This window comes from Eptatretus burgeri, chromosome 15 (genome assembly GCF_056783735.1).
Source record: "Eptatretus burgeri isolate ZD-2024b chromosome 15, Ebu_testis_v1, whole genome shotgun sequence".
In the NCBI taxonomy this organism is placed as follows: domain Eukaryota; kingdom Metazoa; phylum Chordata; class Myxini; order Myxiniformes; family Myxinidae; genus Eptatretus; species Eptatretus burgeri.
In genome coordinates this window covers 1344362-1368600 of record NC_140975.1, presented here as the reverse complement: position 1 = coordinate 1368600, position 24239 = coordinate 1344362, and the positions used below count along the sequence as shown (strand labels likewise).

The 24239-nt window shown below is 45.3% G+C and overlaps 1 protein-coding gene across 1 annotated transcript in view; it reads left to right on the top strand.

Moving 5' to 3' along the window:
- Positions 1 to 12342, top strand: part of NCAPG (non-SMC condensin I complex subunit G) — a 102650-nt gene extending 90308 nt beyond the window's left edge. Inside the window, exon 20 of the mRNA XM_085855961.1 lies at positions 7501 to 12342. Coding sequence (XP_085712087.1) covers positions 7501 to 7579 — 79 coding nt within the window. The 3' untranslated portion in view covers positions 7580 to 12342. The remainder of the gene's footprint in view (positions 1 to 7500) is intronic.
- Positions 12343 to 24239: the final 11897 nt, after the last annotated feature.

Here is a 24239-nt window from a genome sequence, read left to right as displayed (position 1 = left end):
CCACCCGTGACTGGTTCCCGGCGTTAGTCCGAGAGGGTCACGACTGGATTGTCCGTCCGGTGGGCGACGTGCCGCGATTCGAGTTACGTGGCCGTCAGCACGCCGGCGGGCGCGAATCCGCAACAATATATATATATATATATATATATATATATATATATATATATATATATATATATATATATATATATATATATATATATATATATATATATATACACATACATACATACATACATACATACATACATACATACATACATACATACATACAGACTGTAGTGAGACCAGCTATGTTGTATGGTTTGGAGGCGGTGGCACTAACAAAAAGACAGGAAGCGGAGCTGGAGGTGGCAGAGTTTAAAGATGCTGCGATTCTCGTTGGGAGTGACGAGGATGGACAGGATAAGGAATGAGTATATTCGAGGGACTGCGCAGGTAGGACGGTTTGGAGACAAAGTGAGAGGCGAGATTGAGATGATTTGGACATGTGCACAGGAGGGAAGCGGAGTATATCGGGAGAAGGATGCTGAAGATGGAGCCGCCAGGCAGGAGGAGAAGAGGAAGGCCAAAGAAGAGGTTCATGGATGCAGTGAGGGCGGACATGCGGGTGGTTGGAGTGTCAATGGAAGATGTGGAGGATAGAGTGAAATGGAGACTGTTGATCCGCTGTGGCGACCCCAAACGGGAGCAGCCGAAAGAAGAAGAAGAAGAAGAAGAAGAAGATTTGTGACCTATGTTGGAAAGGCTGAAATTCCTGGTCTCGATTCTGAAATTGCCAGCCTCAACTCCACCATGGGTAATTCCTACTCCAGTGGCCCCATCCCTCACATCTAAAACATCTATCTCTATCTGATGGCGGCACTGAGGAAAGTGGGTCCTCAATTCTCCCTTTTTCTTTTTTTTGTATACATTGTCGAGGCTCGTATGAGAGCTAACACAGAACACACAACAAGGAGGGCAGGAGACAAGAGGGACAGGAGACGGAAGAACAAAATATTGGGGAACAGAGACATTCGGAGATCTGTGGAAGGGAAAGGAATGGGATGGGGTACACAGGACTAAACAAGATGGACACCACAGGTACTTTCAAGGGATGCTGATGGACCTTAAGTGACCCAAGGAAATATGGGGGGGGGTGGGGGACTTATCGCAGGGGGCGAGACCCGAGACGAGATGGTAGAAGATAGTTAGACCACGGACCTGCCTGCAGTGAGAGAGTGAGAGGCCCAACACTCAGTGAGAGTTTTTTGAAGACTGCCATTTTTGAAAACTGCGGACTTCCTCTCACGTCTCAGAGAGTGAGAGGCACTCAACCTCACCATGGGAGACACCAGTGATCCTAAATGCCTTGGTTTCCACAGCGTGAAGCCGAGAAAGGTGAGAGACAGGAGCACCAGCCCAGAGGGGAGAGCAGTACTCCATCAGACTGCGGATGAAAACTTTGTATGCGGTCAGCTCAGGTGGGCCGAGGAAGGACTTTGCACGACAGAGGTTTCCCAGTCGGCGACTGGCTTTGGAGGCCAGGTTGGAAATGTGGCTTTCCCAGGAAAGATCATGGCAGATAGTGAGACCCTAGAAGCTTGAATGAAAGGAATTCTTCAAGAGGATTAGATGGGAAGGGGTGGGGGTTCCAGAAAGTAGATGCGGGGAAGGGGGGGGGGCTCCAACGGTCCTTTCAGAGAGACATAGTGAGAGTGTGAGATTTGTCAGGATTGAAAGACATGTTCCACGTGTTGGATCAGTTTGTGATTTTAGCCAGATCTGCAGAGAGTGAAGAAGCTGCTGCTTGCTGATCTGTGGAATGAATATCCAGGGTAGCACATCCTGGTCTGTATCCAAATTGATGATTAGAAATCAAGCCTTTGGAGAAGAGGAAGGATTTAATGACTGATGCGATGATGGATTCCATAACCTTGCTGATGATTGGTCGTAGGCTGATTGGTTTGTAGTTTCAGGGATCTGTTTTTGCACCTTTTTATGTAGGGCAGTAATGTTTGCTGATTTCCAAACAGATGGAACATGACCTTGAGCAAATTAGAGGATGAATAGAAGAGAGAGGATGAGCAGGAGCAGCATAGCAGGTTTTTAGGACACATGGGCTAATGCCATCTGGACCGGTTGCAGAATCTGAGTCGAGGTTTGACAGCGAACTCTCCATTTTGTCAGGAGAAAAGGACACAGAGTCCAGGAACAGCTGGGTGTGACTGGGTGAAGTAGGTGCAGAAAGCTATGGGTTTGAGACACAAGATTGAGAAGCAAACATGGAGTTTCGGCATTCAGCCTTTTCACGTGTGCTATCAGCTGTGGCCATTTGAGGTAAGAGAGGGGATGGAGGGAGAACATACACCAGAAACAGACTTGGACGCCACCAGGATTTGGAGGAGGGGAGACAGGTTTGAGAGTTCAGACCTGAGATTAGAAAGATGTTTCCTCGTTCTCTTGAGGGTAGATACACACTTGTTCTGAGCTTTGTGGAAGGAACTGAAATTGCCTTCTGTTGGATTAACCTCCATGAGGCGAAGGCAAGTTATTTCAGCACAACTGCCTCGCCACAAGCTTCTGTTTATTGTGGATATAGAGGTATATAACCATTTATTTATTATGGATATAGAGGTATATAACCATTTATTTATTATGGATATGGAGGGAAATAATAATGTATTTATTATGGATATAGAGGAATATATAACCATTTGTTTATTATGGATATAGAGGTATATAATCATTTCTTTATTATAGATAGAGGCATATAACCATTTGTTTATTATGGATATAGAGGTATATAACCATTTGTTTATTATGGATATAGAGGTAAATAATAATGCATTTATTTTCGATATAGAGGTATATAACCATTTGCTTATGGATATCGAGGTAAATAACCATTTATTTATTATGCATATTGAGGTATATAACCATTTATTTATTATGGATAAAGAGGAATATATCAATTTATTTATTATGGATATAGAGGTATATAACGATTTATTTATTATGCATATTGAGGTATATAACCATTTATTTATTATGGATAAAGAGGAATATACCAATTTATTTATTATGGATATAGAGGTATATAACTATTTGTTTGTTATGGATGTAGAGGAGTATAACCATTATTTATTATGGATATAGAGGTAAATAACCATTTCTTTATTATGGATATAGAGGTATATAACGATTTGTTTGTTGTGGATATGGAGGAGTCAGGTCAGGTATGGGAGCATGTGCCAGAACAGCACGTCGCTGCGTCCACTTTCCGCCGGTACTCCAGGGGCCTCCGTCTGGCCATCCCCCAGGCAGATGCCAGGCCCATCCCCATCTCCTTGAGATGATGGTCAACCTGTTGCAACCATGAGGCACGTGGTCGACCCACTGGCCTCCTCCACTCATGAGACTCCCTCGCTGAGAGAATCTGGTGAGCAGGATCAGAGTCAGGAAAACGAGCCACATGTCCATACAGCCGCAACTGACGCTCACGGACTATGCAGGTAATAAATCTCATCCGAGTCTCTCTCAGCAACCGCTCGTTGGACACAAAATCCGACCAGCGATAGCCAAGGATTCTCCGAAGAGACCTGGTACCAAAGGAATTAAGTCTCCGTCTCAGATCCTTGGTCAGAGTCCAAGTCTTGCACCCATAGAGCAAGACTGGAAGTACCAAGGACCTGAAGACTCGGACTTTCGTCCTCCCGCACAGGTACCGGCAGCGCCACACCCCATGATCCAGTGAATCCATGACTCCCCAGGCCCGACCCAGACGTCTATTGACCTCTGACTCGCAGCCAGCAGAGACATGAATATCACTGCCAAGGTAAGTGAATCTCTCCATGACCTCAACATCCTCACCACAAACAGACACAGACAGGACAGCAGCATCCAAGATGTCACCGAAAGCCTGGATCTTAGTTTTGACCCAAGAAATCCGTAATCCCAACGGCTCCGACTCCTCATTCAGCACCTTGAGGGCCCCCAAGAGGATGTCTAAAGTCTCCGCAAAGATGACTGCATCATCTGCAAAGTCAAGGTCCGAGATCTTGACATTCCCAAATGACGCACCGCAACTTGATCTCTCAGACATCCTCCCTAGAATCCAGTCCATACAAGTGCTGAAAAGTGTGGGGGCAAGTACACATCCCTGACGAACTCCAGTAACAACTGGAAATAAGTCAGAGATGGTACCACCACACTTCACAGCACTCTCAGTACCAGAGTAGAGTTCAGACATCAGATCGATCAGTTTTGGTGGCACCCCACAAAGACCAAGAATCCTCCAGAGGACATCCCGATTCACTGAATCGAACGCTTTACAGAGATCAACATAGGCTGCAAGCAGCCCCTGCCGAAACTCTCGTCTGCGTTCGGTGAGGACACGAAGTGCAAGGATACGGTCAATCGTTGACCTCTTTGGTGTAAAGCCTGACTGCTCTGGACGCTGGTGCTCAAGCAGATGGTGGCGAACCCTATCGAGAATTATCCGAGCAAAGACCTTGCCCGGCACTGAGAGCAGCGTCACCCCTCGGTAGTTGTTGCAGTCTTGGCGATCACCCTTCCCTTTCCAGAGTGACAACAAGGCCCCTCTTCCAGTCAGTTGGGATGATGCCTGTGTTCCAGGCAGAGCACAAAACTGCATGCAACGACACGAGTGCAGCATTTCCACCACCCTTGAGAAGTTCGGCATGGATGCCACAGATCCCTGGAGCTTTGCCCCGTTTCAACTGGTTCACCGCAGCCCGTGTTTCCACAAGCGTAGGTGGACCACAGTTGATTCGAGGGTCAGCAACAGGGATTGTAACACCCTTGACGTCCAACTCGACAGTTGGGGGATCAGCCTGGTACAACCGCTCAAAGTAACCGGCCCAGCGGGCCTTCACTTCAGACTCCTCTGTCAAGAGCCTACCACTCTCTGCTCGAACTGTAGTGCTCCGAGGGATGGGCTTGGATGAACGTAATGCGCGAATTCCCCTGTAAGCGGGACGAGAATCACCTGTCCACAGGTGATGCTCTACCCCCTCACAGATTCCTCGCACATAGGCCTCCTTGTCCACGCTCAGTGCACGTACAGTTTTATGCCTCAGCTCCTTGAACAGCTCAGCTCTGCCATTCAGCCTGGCCCTGCGACTCTGGTCAATGGTATCCAGTGTCCCTTGAGAGACAAAATTCTTCTTTGCCCTGCGGTGAGCTCCAAGGCATCCACCGGCAACATCAAGGACGGTGGTCTTGAAGGCGCTCCACAACTCTTCATGACCCCCCAAAGCACCCAGACCCCCCAAGTGTCCACTCAGCCTGTTCGCAAACTCCTCAGCTACTCTCTCATCCCTGAGCTTGGCAACATCCAGCCTCGGCTGGGATGGTACCATTCTCCAGGATTTAAGGTGCAGCTTTAGAGTTGCTACAAACAAGCCTGTGGTCAGTATTGAGGAACTGATCACTCCGGTAGACCCTGCAGTTCTGGATCATCCTCCAACGACCGTCAATGAGGACATGGTCAATCTCCTTTGCCACACCGCCAGCGTTGGAATACCAAGTCCAGCGATGAGCTTGTGGGCGCTGAAACCATGAACCAGCCACCCTAAGTCCATGACTTCTTGCAAAATCAAGGAACTTAGTGCCATTCTGGTTCATAGTTCCTGACCCATGGGGACCAACACACACCTCATAACCATCCCTATCAGTTCCAGTCGATGCATTGAAATCCCCCAAGACTAGAAGTGTATCTCGTCTGGGGCACTGATCAACCACAGACTCGAGTGTGGCGTAGAATGCATCCTTCACGGTGCGATCACTCGCCTCAGTCGGAGCATAAACAGAGACCAGGGAAATGACACCTAAGGAGTGACGAATCCTTAATCTCATAAAACGCTCGTTGACCGGTGTTACCTCAATTGTCATTGGGGTCAGCTTATTGGACACAGCTACAGCAACTCCTTGGGTATGGTAACCATCAGAGCGACCAGACCAATAGTAGGTGTAACCACCCACCATTATCTCGCCGCAATCCGGTCTCCGAACCTCAGAGAGCTGCAATCCCGATGTCCAAACGCTTGAGCTCAGATGATAACGGAGACAGGTGATCATCCTCTCTTAGGGATAGGACATTCCAGGCACCCACCCGAAGGGACCGCCTCAGGTTAACCCAAGGAGACCGCCGTCTGGTGGACGACACCTCAGCACCACTCCGACACACTCTCCCGCAATCTGACCCAGGGATGTTACCCCGTGGTTTCCCTCTTATCAAAGATTGGGGGTCCCGAAGGCTTTGCCCCAATCCCGTCATCCGGTGAGCTGCCCTGCGAAGGGAAGCTGCACAGGAGGTACTCCCACGGAGTGGGTTTTCAGATTTTTTTGCGTTTTTGCGTTTTGCGGAATGAAGGGTTTTACGGTGGCTGGAGTGCAAATCCTGCCACCAACCTCCTAATAAGAAGTGACCCAACTGCAGGAGGACGTCCGCAGACACAGTTGGGCACTAGATATGGATGGCCGTTGGCTCACAAGGAGCTCCTCCGCCCTTTGACCATTTATAAGGTCAATTTATAAGGAGGAGTATAACCATTTATTTATTATGGATATAGAGGTATATAACGATTTGTTTGTTATGGATATAGAGGAATATAACCATTTATTTATTATGGATATAGAGGTATATAATGATTTGTTTATTATGGATAGAGAGGTAGAAAACCATTTGTTTATTATGGTTGTAAAGGTAAATAACCATTTGTTTATTATGGATATCGAGGTACTGTATATAACAATTTTTTTTATTTTGGGTACAGAGTTATATGATCATTTGTTTATTATGGATATATAGGTATAAAAACTGAAGACATTTATTTATTGTGGATATAAAGGTAAATAACCATTTATTTATTATGGATTTTGAGGGACACAATCATTTATTTATTATGGATATAGAGGGTACATCACCATTTGCTTATTTTGGATATAGAGGTATATAACCATTTGTTTATTTTGAGTACAGAGTTATATAACCATTTGTTTATTTTGGATATGGAGGTAAATAACCATTTGTTTATTATGGACATAGAGGTTACATCACCATTTGCTTATTATGGATATAGAAGTATATAACCATTTGCTTATTGTGGGTATAGAGTTATTTAACCTTTTAATTTTGTATATCGTGTTGCATCACCTTTGCATTATGGATATAAAATCGCTTTTAAACAATTTGTTTATTGTGGATATATATTATATAACCATTTTATTTTGAGTATTGAGTTGCATATAACCATGAGTTTATAATGGGATTGCAGTTATATAATCATTAGTTATTGGGAATAGAGCTACATATTCATAATTTTTTTTTAAATGAGAATGTAGTTTTAGAAATCCATTCCTTTATTATGGGAATGGAGGAGCACATGGAAGGTAATTTGATATTTGTGAGTTTGGTCTGTTGTGCTAACCATGTGTTTCAATGCTTGGATATTCTGATTCTAAATTACTGCTCCCCATCCACCTTTGTTGTTTCAGTTTTGATCAAGCAAAAACCCCCAAGCGGACAGCTTTGCCAGTTAAACTTGCTGCAAAGGACAAGATCAATAAAGTTTGAGCTTAATTGATGTGGCTTTGGTAAAAAGTTTGTCTGCTCTTTCCATTGATTGGATACCCCACCCCCACCTCCTTGTTTGGATGTCCCTCCCAGCTCCATTTTAGAATGTGTCCCTCCCTTTATAGCTGTTTATTTTTAATTATTTTGTATGGTTCTGTCTTAAAGGTGTTTGTACATACCTGAACATGGCTCCCATATCACCACCCTAATTTAAATGGGTAAAGTTGATTTGTTAATTGGAGAAATTCAAAATAAATATTTGGGAATTTTTCCAGATTGACACAAACTGAAATCCATGGACAACAGCGTCCATGTGGACGTGGTGACGTGCTGCTCCGGCGCATGCTCCCATACCTGACCTGACCTGACCTGAAATCCATCACAAATAGGCATCAGTCCCAGCAGTGAGCAAACAGGTGCTGCATCTCCTCCATCCTTCATTTCCTGAGCCTCCATATCTGGGTGTTAAATTCCTTGCTGGTTAGCCATTTCCTTAATCTCATCTGTCCATCTTCTCTTTGGACTTCCTCTTTCTCTACTTTAAAAAAAAAACAAAATTGGATACATTCTCGAGACTCAAATAAGAGCTAACACTCTTAACAAGGGGAGCAGAAGACAGGGGTGGGAGAGGGAAGCACAAACAGTGGGAAACAGAGACCTTAGGAGATTTGTGGAAGGGAGAGGGATGGGGCAGGGTACATGGGGTAAACAAGGTGGTACTGCAGGGACTTTCAGGAAGGAAAACAGGGAATTTGACGGAGGTACATTAACAGGGGTAGAAAATAATGGTTTTGGATGGGGAAGATAAGAGATGATTGTGAACAGCTGTTTTGAAGACCTGGAGGGAGGAGTGGGGTTGAAGAGAGTCGGAATTTGTTCCAGAGGTGGGAAAAAAGAGGAATGAAAGAGTGAAGGTGAGCAGTAACACTCTATTTTGGCAGTTTCACCAGAAGGTGTTTTATTTTGGGTGAAGAGTTAGTGATTGACCGTATCCTTGCTCTTCAGATCCTCACCGAACCAAGACAATAGTTTTGGCAGGGGCTGCTTGCAGCCTATGTTGATCTCTGCAAAGCATACAATTTGGTGAATCAGAATGCCCGCTGGAGGTTTCTTGGTCTTCGTGGGGTGCCACCAAAATTGATCATTCTGATGTCTGAACTGCACTTTGGTATCAAGAGTGCTGTGAGATGTGGTAATACCATCTCAGACTTATTTCCAGTTGTTACTGGAGTTTGTCAGGGGTGTGTACTAGCCTGTCCCCCACACTTTTCAGCACTTGTATGGACTGGATTCTGTGGAGGATGTTGGAGAGATCAAGCTGCAGTGCATCATTTGGAAATGTCAAGATCTCTGACCTTGATTTCCCAGATGATGCAGTCATCTTTGCGGAGACTTCAGATATCCCTTGAGGGGCTCTCGAGGTGCTGAATGAGGAGTCGGAGCCGCTGGGATTACGGGTTTCCTGGGTGAAAACTAAGATCCAGGCTTTCAATGACATCTTGGATGCTGCTGTCCTGTCTGTACCTGTTTGTGGTGAGGATGTTGAGGTCAAGGAGAGATTCACTTTCCTTGGCAGTGATATTCATGTCTCCGCTGGCTGTGAGCCAGAGGTCAATAGACACCTCGGTCGGGCCTGGGGAGTCATGGATTCACTGGATCATGGGGTGTGGTGCTGTGTCAGTACCTGTGCAGGAGGATTAAAGTCCAAGTCTTCAGGTTGTTGCTGCTTCCAGTCTTGTTCTCCACATGTAAGACTTGGACTCTGACCAGGGATCTGAGATGGAGACTTGATTCCTTTGGTACCAGGTCTCTTCGGAGATTCCTTGGCTATCCCTGATCAGACTTTGTGTTGAACGAGTGGTTGCTGAGAGACTCAAATGAGATTTGTTACCTGCATCGTCCATGAGCATCAGCTGCGGCTGTATGGACATGTGGCTCGTTTTCCTGATGCTGATCCTGCTCACCAGATTCTCTCAGCGATGGAGCCTCGTGAGTGGAGGAGGCCAATGGGCGACCACGTTCCACGTGGTTGCAGCAGGTTGATCAGCATCTCAAGGAGATGGGGATGGGCCTGGCATCTGCCTGGGGGAAGGCCAGATTGAGGCCCCTGGAGTACCGGCGGAAAGTGGACGCAGCAACACGCTGCTCTGGTGCATACTCCCAGACCTCACCTGACTAGAAGGGGTTTCTGGCAGACCTTGGGTGCCTTGTGCAAATAGAGGGGAGACAGACAGCAGGGTGGGGGGGGGGGCAAGGCCGGAGAGATGGTACAAGACAGAAAGACCACCGACTGGCCTGTGGTGAGAGGGTGAAAGACCCAAAGATACAGCTTCATCATGGGAGATAGCAATGATACTGAAATCCTTGATTTCCACAGTGTGAAGCTGAGCTTGGTGTGAGGTGGGAGTACCACCCCAGAGGGGAGAGCAGTACTCCATCAGGCTGTGGATGAAAGCTCTTATGTGGTTAGTTGCTCAGGTTGAACAAGGAAGAACTTTACATGGCGGAGGATGCCCAGCCTGCGACTGCCTTTGGAGACCAGCTTGGAAATGTGGCTCTCGCAAGAAAGACTATGGCAGATAGTGAGGCCCAAAAGCTTGAATGAAAGAATTTCTTCAATAGGATTGTTGAGAAAGTAGATAGGGGGTTTCTAGATGGTCCTTTCATTGAGACATTGTGAGAGTGAGATTTGTCAAGATTGAAAGACATGTTCCAAGTGTTTGACCAGCTTGTGATTTTATCCAGGTCTGCAGAGACTGAAGATGCTGCTGCTCGCCAATCTGAGGGATCAGAGATGGTTCGGCAGAGGGTGGAGTTTTTTCAGGATTTTCCAGATAGAGGATTTTCCAGAGTCGGAAAGATCACTGATGAAAACCAAAAAAGCACAGGTCTCGTAGCACTGCCATGAGGAACCTTAACCTGGAGAAGAAGAGGAGATTAGAGAATTCCATTAAGAGCCATGCGTTGACTGCGAAAGGAGAGGAAGTCTGCGAGCCATGAGTGGAGATTGTCTTTGATGCTGTAACAAGGGAGTTTTCTGAGCAGGGCAGGGTGCCAGACCGTATCGAAAGCTCGCGGATATGTCTTGGGAGATGGCCGATTTCATGTCTGGCATTGAGGACCTCCATCCATTGTTGGGAAAGCAGAAGCAGCATGTCCAGGGTCGAGTGACCTGGTGTGAAACCAAATTGATGATCGGAAATCAAGCCATTGGAGAAAACAAAGGATTTAATGTCGGAAGCAATGATGGATTCCATGACCTTGATGATGATTGGGAGCAGGCTGATTGGTCTGAAGTTGCAGGGATCTGTTTTTGCACCTTTTTTGTTGAGTGGTAATGTTTGCTGAATTCTAAACAGATGGCAGATGACCTTGAGCAAAGGAGAGGGTGAGCAAGAGCAGCAGAGCAGGTTTTTAGGACACGTGAGCTGATGCCATCTGGACCGGTTGCGGAATCAGATTTGAGGTTTGACAGCAAGCTCTGCACCTTGTCAGGAGAAAAGGACACAAGAGTCCAGGGACAGTTGAGTGTGACTGGGTAAGGTGGGTTCAGAAAGCGATGGGTTTGAGACACAAGATTTAGAAGCAAACACAGAGTTTAGGCATTCAGTCTTTTTATGGGCAGAGTCAGCAGTGCGGTGAATTGAGATAAGGGAAGGGATGGAGAGAGAACATACACCAGAAAAAGACTTCACTCGACGCCACCAGGATTTGGAGGGAGACCGGTTTGAGAGTTCAGACTTGAGATGAGAAAGATGTTGTTTCCTGGCTCTCCTGAGGGTAAAGACACTTGTTTCGTGCTTTTTTGGAAGGAACTGAGACTGCCTTCAGTTGGATTTGCCTTCCACGAAGGTAAAGCAAGTTGTTTCAGGCAAACTGCCTTGACACAAGTTTCAGTGTACCATGGGCGGGAGGAAGGGTAGGACAACTGAAGACGAGAGGGGATAAATCTGTGCACGAGGGAGCAAATTTTTTTCAAAAAAATTCCCAGGATGAGTTTATGACGAAGAAAGTAGAAATGGGAGACCAGTCTAGAAGTTTGATGGCTCCGTGAAGTCACTGCTCGTCGGCCTGAGAAATGCCAGAGTCGTCGGCGCTGAGGTGGTTCTGCAATAACAGCCAGAGAGATGTCCACTTTGACAAGCACGTGGTCAGAAGAACCGATTAGAGCAGAGAAAGAGCAGCAGATATTTTCAGGGAAATTGGTCAAAATCAGATTCAGAAGGGATTGAGTACCATTGGTTGAGATCCGGGTCAGGAAGTTGACCAATTGATTCAGTCCCGATGAGTCGCAGAAATCCTTTGCTGAAGTGCCATGGCAGGTGAGAGGTACCCACACCTAGCCAACTGGCATGATGACAATTAAAGTCACCACATATGAGAAAGAGCGAGTTGTGATGAGTGGATAGAAGTTGGTCCATGTTTTCGGCGAGCGAGATGTAAATGGAGTTTTCAACTGTTGGGGAAATTATTACTCTCTAGACAAGAAACCTTTGCCTCAGTCTGAGTAGGTCAAAGTGTTTGTGTTTTTCCTCTACTGTTCTACTATTTAGTTGTTAAGGCCTACCACATACTTATAATCTTGTCTTTCTTTGACACTTTGGACATTGCTTGGGTTTTCTGCAAGTACAAGGTGACCGGGCTGATAAGCTGTGCATTCTGTTCTTGCGATCAAAAGCCCTCTCTGCTTATAAAATGGAATGGATATATGGGGAGGAGAGGATGATCTGAGGGACAGCAAATAAATGGTACAGAAGAAAGAACTCCTTGTGGACATTGATTATTTATTACTGGACTTCTGTGGTTTATTTTATCCCGATACATGCAACACTGAGTCGGCTAGACGTTGAATCTTCGAGGAGGTCAAGATCCCTCAACAATCTAAAGAATCCTTTCGATCACGACGCGGTTCGAGGGTAGAAATCCACGTCAGTTGGTGCCAGTGACACGGATTCGAATCTGCGTTGTGCGGCGCTCGTGACCGGAGGTGCTTAATCTGCCGGAGGCAGTGCCTGGAGGAACGACAAGTGCTTGAGCGAAGATAAGCAGGGAGGGTTCTCCAAGGGTGCGATTTATTTTATTCTGTGATTTTAGAGTGAATTTAGCGGTTGTGATTTGTGTGATTTTAGAGATGGGAAATAGAAATTGTAAAAGGAAGGAAATGGTATATACCGAGGCAAATTGTATTCAAAAACCACAGAGAGGTACATGTGCAAGAATTATGTTTGATAAGTATGGGCCTGAAGCTGTGAGAGACATGGGGAAATGGTGCAATTGGACCAAAAATAGTCGATTACCCTTCCCTGAGAATGGAACGTTCGATCACGAGTGTTTAGACAATTTAAGAAAAGTACTGGAAGTGAAAAATAGTGACAAAAAGGTCGAGAAGCAGGTGAACTGGAGCATTTATATAAATTGGATGAAGGAATGTCATGACAGAGACGAAAAGGCACGGTTGTTAAACCTGAAGGGTCAGCTAGACCAATTAACGAAGCAAATGCCGGTGAGACTTGAAAATAAAACCAAGAGACAGCGAGCAGTGGCTGTCAGATTTGAGGATGAAGAAGAAGACTCAGATACATGGCCAGAGTGCACAGTTCCGATAGCACCAGAGATGCCAACTTTTGGAAATCAGAATTAGGGAGGATTTTCAACCGACACCAAATAATGTGCGCAAAGCGCACATCTCGAGCGCGGAGTGCTCGACCCTTGCGGCGGGGTCCAGGGCCCGCCTTCGGGCCCTGGAAGCTCTGGGGTTCTAGACGCTCTCTCGTGCCCTCTGAGCCCTATTTTGGAGCATTTAACATGTTAAGAATTCCCACTTTTTGAACAAAAAAAGGGGAAAATTGTGCACTTTTTAATGTTACATGTATGTTAATATTAGTAAGTTAGGGGACAATCAAAGATTAACAAAAAGCACAAAAGAAGCAATATTTTTCTTACCTTACTGGCTGGTACTACTGCTGCTTGCTTTTTCCATGGCAGCTTTGCTGAGTGACAGCTGTGTGGCTCTTTTAGCCCTTCTGATTATGTCTTTGCTGTATTCTCTCTGGTAGCAAGGGGTGCTATGAGCTAGTTTTTCAATTAAGAGAGCTTCCAGGGTTTTGACACTCAAATTGGGACGAAATTCAGAATGATTCTTCCGTACAAGACTGAGTGCCCGCTCACATGATGCGTTCAATGAGCAATGACCAAGATTCCCTTCATCACTTTGCTCAAATTAGGATACTTCTTTGGCACCAGTGCAGGGATCTGTGAGCTGTGAAATCCGATGCCACTGCTCATCCACTCTCACTGTCTCAGTAGCAATTGTAGCTATGGAGGCGTCTGCCTGGTAGTGAGCGAATTCACTCTCAAGACTGTCTATGTCACTATCGCCGCCACTAAACAGACATGGGAATTTCTTGATGAAAAACTCCACACAGTCAAACCCCACTTCTTGGTGTAGCTTAACATCCAGCACCTGAGCATGCTTGGCTAATTCATCATCTAGCGGCCAGGTTTTGAAGATATAATTGCAGGCTTTCACATAATATGAGCCGAACTGCACTGAAGAAACCTTGGATGTCTGACTCACTCAGAGTGAAGGTGGATTTCTTGAGACTCCTTTGTTCCCTTATATACAGTTTGGCATCGTTCCCAATCATGAGGTCCTCATCATTCTTCTGATGATTTCTGTCAGAGAAGGGTACATTTACCAGAGCAACCGATGACACCGATGGTTTCAAAAACCGTACGAAGATATCTTTCAGAAGACCATTCAATTCTCCGTGCAGGAGATGAATACAGGGTTCGTCTCTTTGAGCAGAAGATTCCCCTTCTCAAAAAGCTTGTTAGCATATCGAAGGAAGAAACAATAGAGTTTTGTTTGTGGAGACAAGAACATCCTGTTGACACGTTTTTCTCTAGATTCCTGCACAGTGTTTGAGGAAGATGCGCTTTAGTTGTAGAACTCGTAGTACACTTAGCCGCAGGGCGATCACACTTGCGTTTACTGCCAGCAGAAGAGGTCAGACTCGTAGTACCAGATCCAATTTTACGTTTGAGGAGAGAGCTTGAGGTAGGTGCAGCCAAGGAAGAAGACCTCTGATTCGAAGGTTTTGCTGAGCTTCTATCAAGTGATTTGGCAAAAGCAGAACTTAACTTGGGTCCTTCTTTGCCTGTAGATGGGACTATCACAGTCTTTCTCGACTCTGAAGGGATCTGCTTTGTAGATGAACGTGATGAAGGGCCGGTGATGCTACTCTGCTCTCAGCATTGGTTTTGGTGCTGTCCCTGCTGTCTTCTTCGCAGCAGATACTGCAGTGGTAGTGGTGAATGCTGCTCCACTAGTGCTTGATCCTGCAGTGCCAGTACTGGCAGTAGATACAGTGCCGTCCTTCTTGCTCGTTGTTAGAGTCTTGGCTACAGTTGGTTGCATTTTTTCTTCGTACTTCTTCTTTGAAGAAGAGGCGAAGTGGCTCCCCACTGTTCAATCAGCCTGTCTAGGCACTGACCAAGGGACAGCCACCTTGTTGCGACATGCTTCAGAATCTTGTGTGTCGGGGCATCACAGAGTTCTTGCAGTGCTTTCACTCCTTTGACGCGTTTACTACTTTTGTCCAAGTAGTAGTAAATATCGATGAGAAAGTCATCTAATTCAATGGGTAAGGCCTGAGCCGCGTTCTTGGCCGTATTGTGCATCATATGGCAAGGGCATCCCATGATGTAGCACTCTGGATTTTGTTTGTGGATATAAGCAGCGACTCCTTTGTGCTTGCCCACCATGACAGAGGCATTATCAGCACAAAAGGAAACACAATTTCCCCACGGAATTTTCCTGTCACTGAACTCATGATCAAGCAGTTTGAAAATGTTTTCTCCAGTGGAATCTTGTTTGCACGCAGGCAAACTTAGCAAACCTTGCTTCACAATCCCAGCACTGTTGTCATGGTACGAAATCAGGACAGGATATAGCTGGGCCTCACCACTGTCATTGCTACCGTCTGGAGCTAGGCTAAATGGAGCGAGTCTAGCAATATCGGCAATAGATGAAGCAGTAACATTTGACAACTCACCAATTACACTGGTCAACAACAAATTTGTTGTCTGCATTTTTTAAGCTGATTTAGGACGAATCTGATGCGCTGAATCCAAAACTCACATTAGTTTTGTTCAATCAGGTCAAGTTTTTGAGATATGGCCACATGTCGTTTTTTACATTTTTGTTCACATGTACGCATGTGTGGAGCATTTTAGAAGAAGTTGGTGGGGGTAAAATATCATGTCAAATAATTGTTTTAATTGGAAATAATATGACAAGAAGTATTCAGGTACGATAGTTCTGGGTGATTATGTCGAAAGGGATCAGTTTGAAGTCATAAAACCTCAAAATCTTCCAAAAATTGGTGAGGCAAAGCATAAAGTTCGTGGATCAAAACTAAAGTTAATGGGGCAGATTTTGTAATAATGTGATACAAAAAAGTTGTATTTCTTGAAATAACGAACTCTGAAGAATGTACAATACCTACATGCGCCAATTTATGACATGCGCTTCTGCTCAAGCTTGGAGTGCCACAGTACGAACCCAAAGATTGGAGACTGTTCATTGACAGCAGCAAGCGATCACTGAAATGTGTTCTGCTACACAACGGCAACCATTTTTGCCTCTGTACCCATCGCTCACTCGACTACACTGAAGGAGAAGTATGAAGCGGTGAAGTACGTGCTGGAGAAAATTGGTTATGATCAGCATAAGTGGTTTATTTGTGTTGACCTGAAGATGGTGAACTTTTTGTTGGGACAACAGTCTGGCTTCACCAAGTACCCATGTTTTCTGTGCATGTGGGATAGTAGGGACCGTGCTCAGCATTACACGAAGAAGGACTGGCCTGTGTGGGAGGAATTGGTGCCATGCAAAGAAAGGAACGTCATCAACGACCCTCTGGTGGACAGAGACAGAATACTCTTCCCACCGCTGCACATCAAGCTCGGCTTAATCAAGCAGTTCACCAAGGCTCTGGACAAAGATGGTGACTGCTTCACTTACTTGTGCCAGGCTTTTCCAGGATTGACCATGGAGAAGTTGAAAGCTGGCATCTTTGATGGTTCTCAGATCCGTCAGCTCATCAGAGATCCAGAGTTCAAAACTCAATGAACGAATTGGAACTGGAAGCGTGGAAGACATTTGTTTTGGTAGTGAAGAACTTTCTTGGCAACAATAAGGCCAGAAACTACGCAGAACTTGTCAACAACATGCTGACTGCTTTCAGAAACCTGGGTTGCAACATGAGCATCAAGATGCACTACCTATTTTCACATATGAACCGGTTTCCTGAGAACCTGGGTTCAATGAGTGACGAGCAGGGGGAGAGATTCCATCAGGACATGAAGGAGATGGAGACCAGGTATCAGGGTCGCTGGGACGCAGTCATGATGGCTGACTACTGTTGGAATCTGAAGAGAGACCTCCCTGCCGCTGAACATTCCAGGAGTTCGAAGAAACGGAAGTTCAAGCCCTGAAGTTTGAACAGTGGTGACGCAACATGCAATTTACTTGTACTTACCTTTATCAATGCCCACCATTCAGATGACAGTAATCGATGTTTCTATCATGTAATCAATAAATGTTGTTGGCAAAACATTTTTTTTTCTTAAAAACATGTTTAGGATGATATGTGTTGACAAAAATCAGCTGATAATGCCACAAAAATGTAATTGATTTTGTCACAAGATCTGATTTTTTCAAATAAACTTAGCACAAAAACCTGACCTGATGGAGAGAAACGGATGCCATTTCCTGATTCAGCAGTGCCAGAATACCCTAATTCACTTGTAGAAATCTAGACAACATTCAGAAAGTAAAAAATTGTTGACCAGTGTTCTTTTTTTCTTCTTTGTTCTTGTTCTTTTTTTTTTTTTTTTCTTGCTTTTTGTTCTTGTTTTTTTTTTTTTTTTTTTTTTTTTTTTTGTTCTTGCACATCTTGCACATCTTGCAAGTTTTTGTTCTTGCACATCCATACTTTGAAGCAACTTTTGAATCTGGAAACATCTTTTGAAATAGAGGTCCAGCATGATCTGAGACTGATATGGGCAAGTTATGTTCCACAATAAATCCACTAAAGAGAAGTTCCGCTCGGGTAACATCCTCTTCCTCGCTTGTCCCTTGTTTGGTGAAATAATTCAGAAGTGTACCGGTACTCGTGCTCGAAGATCTCTCCTTTGCAATGTCTGTGTGCCGTTTGTTTCCAACGTGCTTCCGAATATCATCGCGACCTCCGTGCTCAACTGAAATATCAACGCTGCATACTGTACAATACGCATGATGAATTCCTCTTTCAGACTTTCGAATACACGGGTATTGGAGACTGTATTCGGTCTTGTACTTCTGAGACCATTTCTTGGTCTTCGTAAGCTTCTTTTCTGCCATTCCGTAATCAACATCGAGGGTTTGAAGCATCGGTAACTTCGAAGTCGATGTTCCACAGCTGCAGCGCGACTCGTAGAACTCTAGCGGCTGTTAAATTAAACACCGCACGGTGGTCGCGACCGCCGGGCTGGTACGGGGCCCAGCTGCATGCAGTGAGCGTATCGCATGCATATACACTGTGCATACATACCGCATGCACTGTATTGCACACATACCGCATGCACTGTATTGCACACATACCGCATGCACTGTATTGCACACATACCGCATGCACTAAATCTCAGTGCATGATCGCATAAGCGAGATCCAGACCCAATGTTTCGCTGCTCCTCATTTGAATTTGCAATTTTTTACGTACAATTTGGTAGCAGCGAACGTTATGGAGTTACCACATGCTATACGTAGCAGACGATGCTTTTCATTCAATTCTCATACTAGTACATTCTGATGAGTGAACAGTGCAAAAATATCAAAATTTCGGGAGGATAAGGATAGTGATCGTAAGGGCGGGAGTTTGGGTGAATTTTCGGAAGCCTCCCGATGAAATCGGGAGGGTTGGCATTGCTGTAGCACAACCGCTCGAGGACGAAGAAGCGGGAGAGACGGGGGAGATGATGCCACAGGGCAAGGAGAGGCTCAACGGGGAGCCAGGCGAGTAATTAAGAAAGAAACAAGAACACAAAGCAAAAATAAAGTTCCTCTTGCTGACAAGGGTAAAATACAAACTCGATCAAAAAAAATAATGCCAGAGACCGCGAAGGACGGAGATGATGAGGCACTCATTGGCGCGTTTCCATTGCGAGATTACCCAGGTGCAAGGGAGGTACAAGCGATATATCGCCCGTGGGGCTCTGAATTAAGAGCCATCGTAAATGAGATGCCGAAGATACGAGAGAACCCCAAAAAATTCCAGGCGGAACTACGCGTGGTGGTGGCATGCCATCAGCCAACATATATGGACATGGAAATATTATTAAAATTAGTGGTACCAGAGGGGTTACTCCGACAATTGAAACAGGTCGCTGCATGGCCAGATGAAGCTCCTGGAGACAGGGAGGAGCTCAAAGAACATATTGACACCCTCATTGACGCTGTCACAGAGGTGGTAACACTTAAGACCGACTGGGCAAAAATACAGATGTGCAGGCAACGCGCTGGCGAGGACCCATTGGAGTTCTTAGAGCGTTTTTGGGGTGTATACCAATGTCACTCTGGACTGAAAGAAGAGGGAGTACCATTTGCTCATGTCTACCTTAATGGTTTGACGGCCAAATTACAAAATGAGATAAAGCGAGTATGTATTGGTTGGGAATTAAAGGAAGTGAAACAAGAAACCTTTGCCTTGATGGAATATGTAACGCATTGTAAATCATTGTTGAAACATCGTTCTGACGAGGAAAACGAATCAACATTAATGCTATCCCAGGTTCAAGGTCAAGGTGAATGCCCCGGGGAAAGGAATGTGAGATATAGTGCACAAAACCGAGGGCGAACCTATTACCGTCAGAGACCAAAATACAGAGACCAGCGCAGAGATTTCTGTTATACATGCGGAAAACAAGGACACTGGGCTAACGAATGCCGAAATCGTAGAAACAGTCGAACTTATAGTTCGTATGAACCGGTAGAACAGAGACCAGCGGCACAATACAGAGATGAAACTCGCAGACACTCCACGCCTCCAGTGAATGAAAATCCATATTATAGACAACAGGAAAGTTGGGGAACACAGTTTGAGCAAGCTGGTTCATTTCAACCCACTGCACCTCAAACCGAATTCCCTCCTCCTCCTCCTCCAGCCTCGTTCCCTCCTCCTCCACCCTCATTTCTTCCTCCTCCATCTCAAGGTTCATTTCAAACCCAAAACCCATTCGTTTTATGACAAAGAAAAGAAGCGACTTCGTCTGAGTTACCCTTCTTGACTTTGAAACCATGTGACGAACCGAAATTGACTGAAAATTGAAGGCCAAGAGATTCCTTTCTTAGTCGACACAGGAGCGACCAAATCTGCGCTCAAAAGGAGTGATTTCCCAGACGCCCCGTTATCGCGAGAACGAGTAAAAGTAGTGGGAATGTCAGGAGTTGCTTGTACCATTCCACTGACAGAGCAGCTCCGGGTGGAAATTGGACCATTGTCTGCAAACCATGCATTTTTGATGGCAACTGATACACCAATTAATCTGTTGGGGAGAGATCTGTTATGCAAGCTGAATTGTTCAATTAAGTGTACCCCTGATGGTGTATATTTAGAAATACCTCACGAATCACACATAACTATGATGAATTTATTACAGGAAAATACAGAAAATCTTGTATATCAATGGACTGTGATTAATTGTGAAGCATTTAACCATTTGCAGGAATATTTATCACATTTGGAGAGAAACGTACCCGAGGTGCTCGATTGGGTGAGTAAACACGGCATGGACAGACGGTACTTACAGACTCGACTACATTGCATTGCAGATTGCAACATCAAGGGAAAAGATAACGTCTATGCGAGTGAAACACTCTCGAAATTACACCAAACCTTTGACTTAGTGTTGGGAACAATTTGGATTGGGAAGCAAGGGATTGGCCTGGAGGTGCATCTCACGCAGGAACAATTAAAATTGTGGAATCAACCGTCCAGTGTTACACCACATGTTACTTTAGCGATTGCAGAAGGTTACCAAGAAACGGACATTGGTCACATGGTAACCTCTTTGAAAAAAGCATCACAAGCGACTTTGATGGAATCGTGCCAAGTAAACGGACTTTGGAAGATCGGGGAACAGGGATTCTGTTGGACAGAATGTCAAGGATCAGCAAAAGCTGTGTTCGAGATGGTCGATCTCTCAGAATTAAATGGGTCAGGAAAATTACCTGAAATACTCGAACAAGTCCCGACTTGTCTGTGGGCAACACATGCCAACGATGTCGGCCAAATTAAAAGTATGAATCCAATCAAGATCACTATAGATCCAAAAAAGAAACTGCCTCGAAAACCGCAATACCCTTTGTCTCCAGAAGCAGAGGTAGGAATTGCTCCCATAGTGGAAGCGCTATTGAAACAAGGGATAATTATTCCCACTGTTAGTCAATGTAATACACCGATCTTACCTGTGAGAAAACCTGGAAAGCCAACATGGAGATTCGTACAGGATTTGAGGGCAGTGAATGATGCGGTAATTCCAGCTTTTCCTGTAATTGCAAATCCAACTACCATTCTATCAAGCATCCCAAGTAACACTACCTATTTTAGTGTTGTGGATCTTTGTTCAGCTTTTTTTAGTATACCAATAGCCCAAGAAGTACAGTTTCTGTTTGCATTCACCTACCAGGGAAAGCAATACACTTGGACTGTATTGCCCCAGGGGTATTGTGAAAGTCCAACATTATTCTCGAGGGCCCTCAGACGACTTGGATGATGTAGATTGACATTGTTGAGGGCCTTAGCCAGGAAAGGACACAAAGCATCGAGAGCTAAATTGCAATTTTGCCAAGAAGAAGTGAAATATTTGGGGCATATTCTGAAGGGAGATACAAGACGCATCTCCCCTGAACGTATAGCGGCAATATTAAACCTGCCCAAGCCAACTACTGCTAAACAGATGAGGTCTTTCCTGGGAATGACCGGCTATTGCAGACAGTGGATACCAGATTATGTGACCTTAGTGCACCCCCTGGTGGACATTGGTTCGGCAAACGCGCCCAGTCCACTTGCATGGACACAAAATGCAGACAAGGCTTTTGTAACGTTAAAACAGGCTCTTTCTTCGGCTCCCGCTCTGGGTTTACCAAACTATGAAAAACCCTTCCATTTGTACACATGTGAGAGACAGGGATTCGCACAATCTGTGCTGACACAGAAGCACGGAAATACATTACGGCCTGTTGCATATTATGGTACTAAATTGGATCCGGTAGTGCAAGGATTCCCCCCTTGTCTCAAGGCAGTAGCAGCCGCTTCGCTCGCGGTGCAGGCGACAGAAGCGCTCGTCGCGGGAAACACTTTGATTCTCCTGGTACCGCATGCAGTGACAGCTGTATTGTTAAAAACGAAAACACAACATTTGTCGGCTTCAAGAGCAACGACATACGAACTCTCACTCACAGCACCCACGAACATTACGATTAGGAGATGCGCACCGCTGAATCCTGCTAGTTTGTTGCCAGGAGTACAAGATGGTGATCCTCACAATTGTGAAGAGATAATCGCCCACACGTGTCAACCCCGTCCTGACTTGAGAGACACACCAATCCAAAATTCTGAATTGGTTCTATATGTCGACGGCTCATCACGTGCACCTGATGGATATTTATTAACAGGCTACGCCGTTTGCTCTGATCACGAAGTGATCGAAAGCGGGAGATTGGCTGAGAGCTGTTCCGCGTAGTAGGCAGAACTGTTCACCCTCACTCGTGCATGCCATTTAGCCAAAGGCCAAATAGTGACAATTTACACTGACTCCGGCTATGCCTTTGGTGCTGTACATGAATTTGGAGCACTCTGGCGCGAAAGGGGTTTTATAACATCATCAGGTGCACAAGTGAGGAATGGAGCATGGATTGCGAATCTGCTGGAAGCAATACTTCTGCCTCACCAAATTGCAGTGGTAAAATGTGACGCCCACACTGGGAGATCTGATGACGTCTCACGGGGAAATGCCAGGGCAGATGCAGCTGCAAAATCTGCTGCCCACACCAGAGCTCTTTTAATATCACAATGTGTATTGAGACAAGAGGCAACGCCGACCATTGACGATATAAACACTTTGCAGACAGCTGTCAGTGCTAAAGAACGAGATTTGTGGATACTGGCTGGATGTGAATTCAAAAATGAATCCAAATTATGGAGATCATCTGATGGTCGTGTGGTGGCACCAAGAGCTCTATTACCTTGGCTCGCCCGATTGGCACATGGGGCCGGGCATACTAGCAAAGGGGGCATGAGTGCTTCAATTGGGAGACAGTGGTTTGCCCCGGGGTTTAGTCCAATTGCAGAACAGTATTGTAAGACATGGCATATTTGCCAAAAACATAACCCAGCAAGGGGGGTGGAGATGGCCCCAGGAGGTCATCCAATTCCATTCGGACCTTTTGTACATATCCAGATGGATTTTGTTCAGTTACCAAAATGCTGCGGTTTTGAATTTGAGTTAGTCATCGTCGATTTGTTCACCAAATGGGTTGAGGCTTACCCTTGTCGGAAAGCAGATGCCATTACTGTGGTTAAAGTGTTGATGAAGGATTTCATCTGTAGGTTTGGAATACCTTGTAGGATCTCCAGTGACCAAGGTACTCATTTCACAGCCGAAGTGGTGAAAGAATTGTGTCGCGTATTGCAAATCAAACAACATTTCGACTGCCCGCATCGTCCGCAATCTGCAGGGGCAGTAGAGAGGCAAAATGGATTCCTAAAGAATAAACTGGCCAAGATTTGTGAACAAACTGGATTAAAATGGCCAGATGCTCTGCCAATTTCTCTCATGACTATGACATCTTCCACAAATCGAAACACTGGCTTATCTCCGCATGAGATTCTGATGGGAAGACCAATGAGATTACCGAACTCACCTCCTTTGACTATAAAAGACATGAACGTGCAGCAAATGGACGACACGTTGCTTACGTTCTGTATCTCTCTGAATCATGCTGTAAGAACTTTTTTATGCACAGGTGAAACAAGCTCTGCCAGAACCAGCCACATCTGATCATCACAACTTCAAACCCGGAGACTTTGTTTATGTGAAAATTTACAAACGGAAGAACTCTCTTCAGGCACGTTGGTGTGGGCCATTTCAAATACTGCTAACTACCCATACAGCTGTGAAGTGTAAAGGAAGAGCAACATGGATCCATGCCACACACTGCAAACTGGCACACGGCAGAAAAGAACCCAAGAGAAACTTTGCTTCCTGATAACTTTAATGATTCTTTCCATTGCAGGATTATTTGTACTACTAAATGCAGGTGGTGCAATGTGTACTTGATCACAGACAGTACTTATCGGTTTAACAGACCAACGTTATTTGCATGTTCTTTGGAGATGGGCCTATCAGACTACCCACCAAACTAAGCCTAGGGCATTCAGAGACTGAAGGAGCTTAACGAGCAGAGTGAGTTCACCACATGGAATAAACACTTATCTGGCTCTTTCTCGTAAACACGCGAAAGCTTTTAATAAAAACAATTGCTGGGTTTGTACTAAGATACCTCATTCAGCAGTTACTGGGATACTGCTTCTGGCTATACCATTTAATCTGAGTG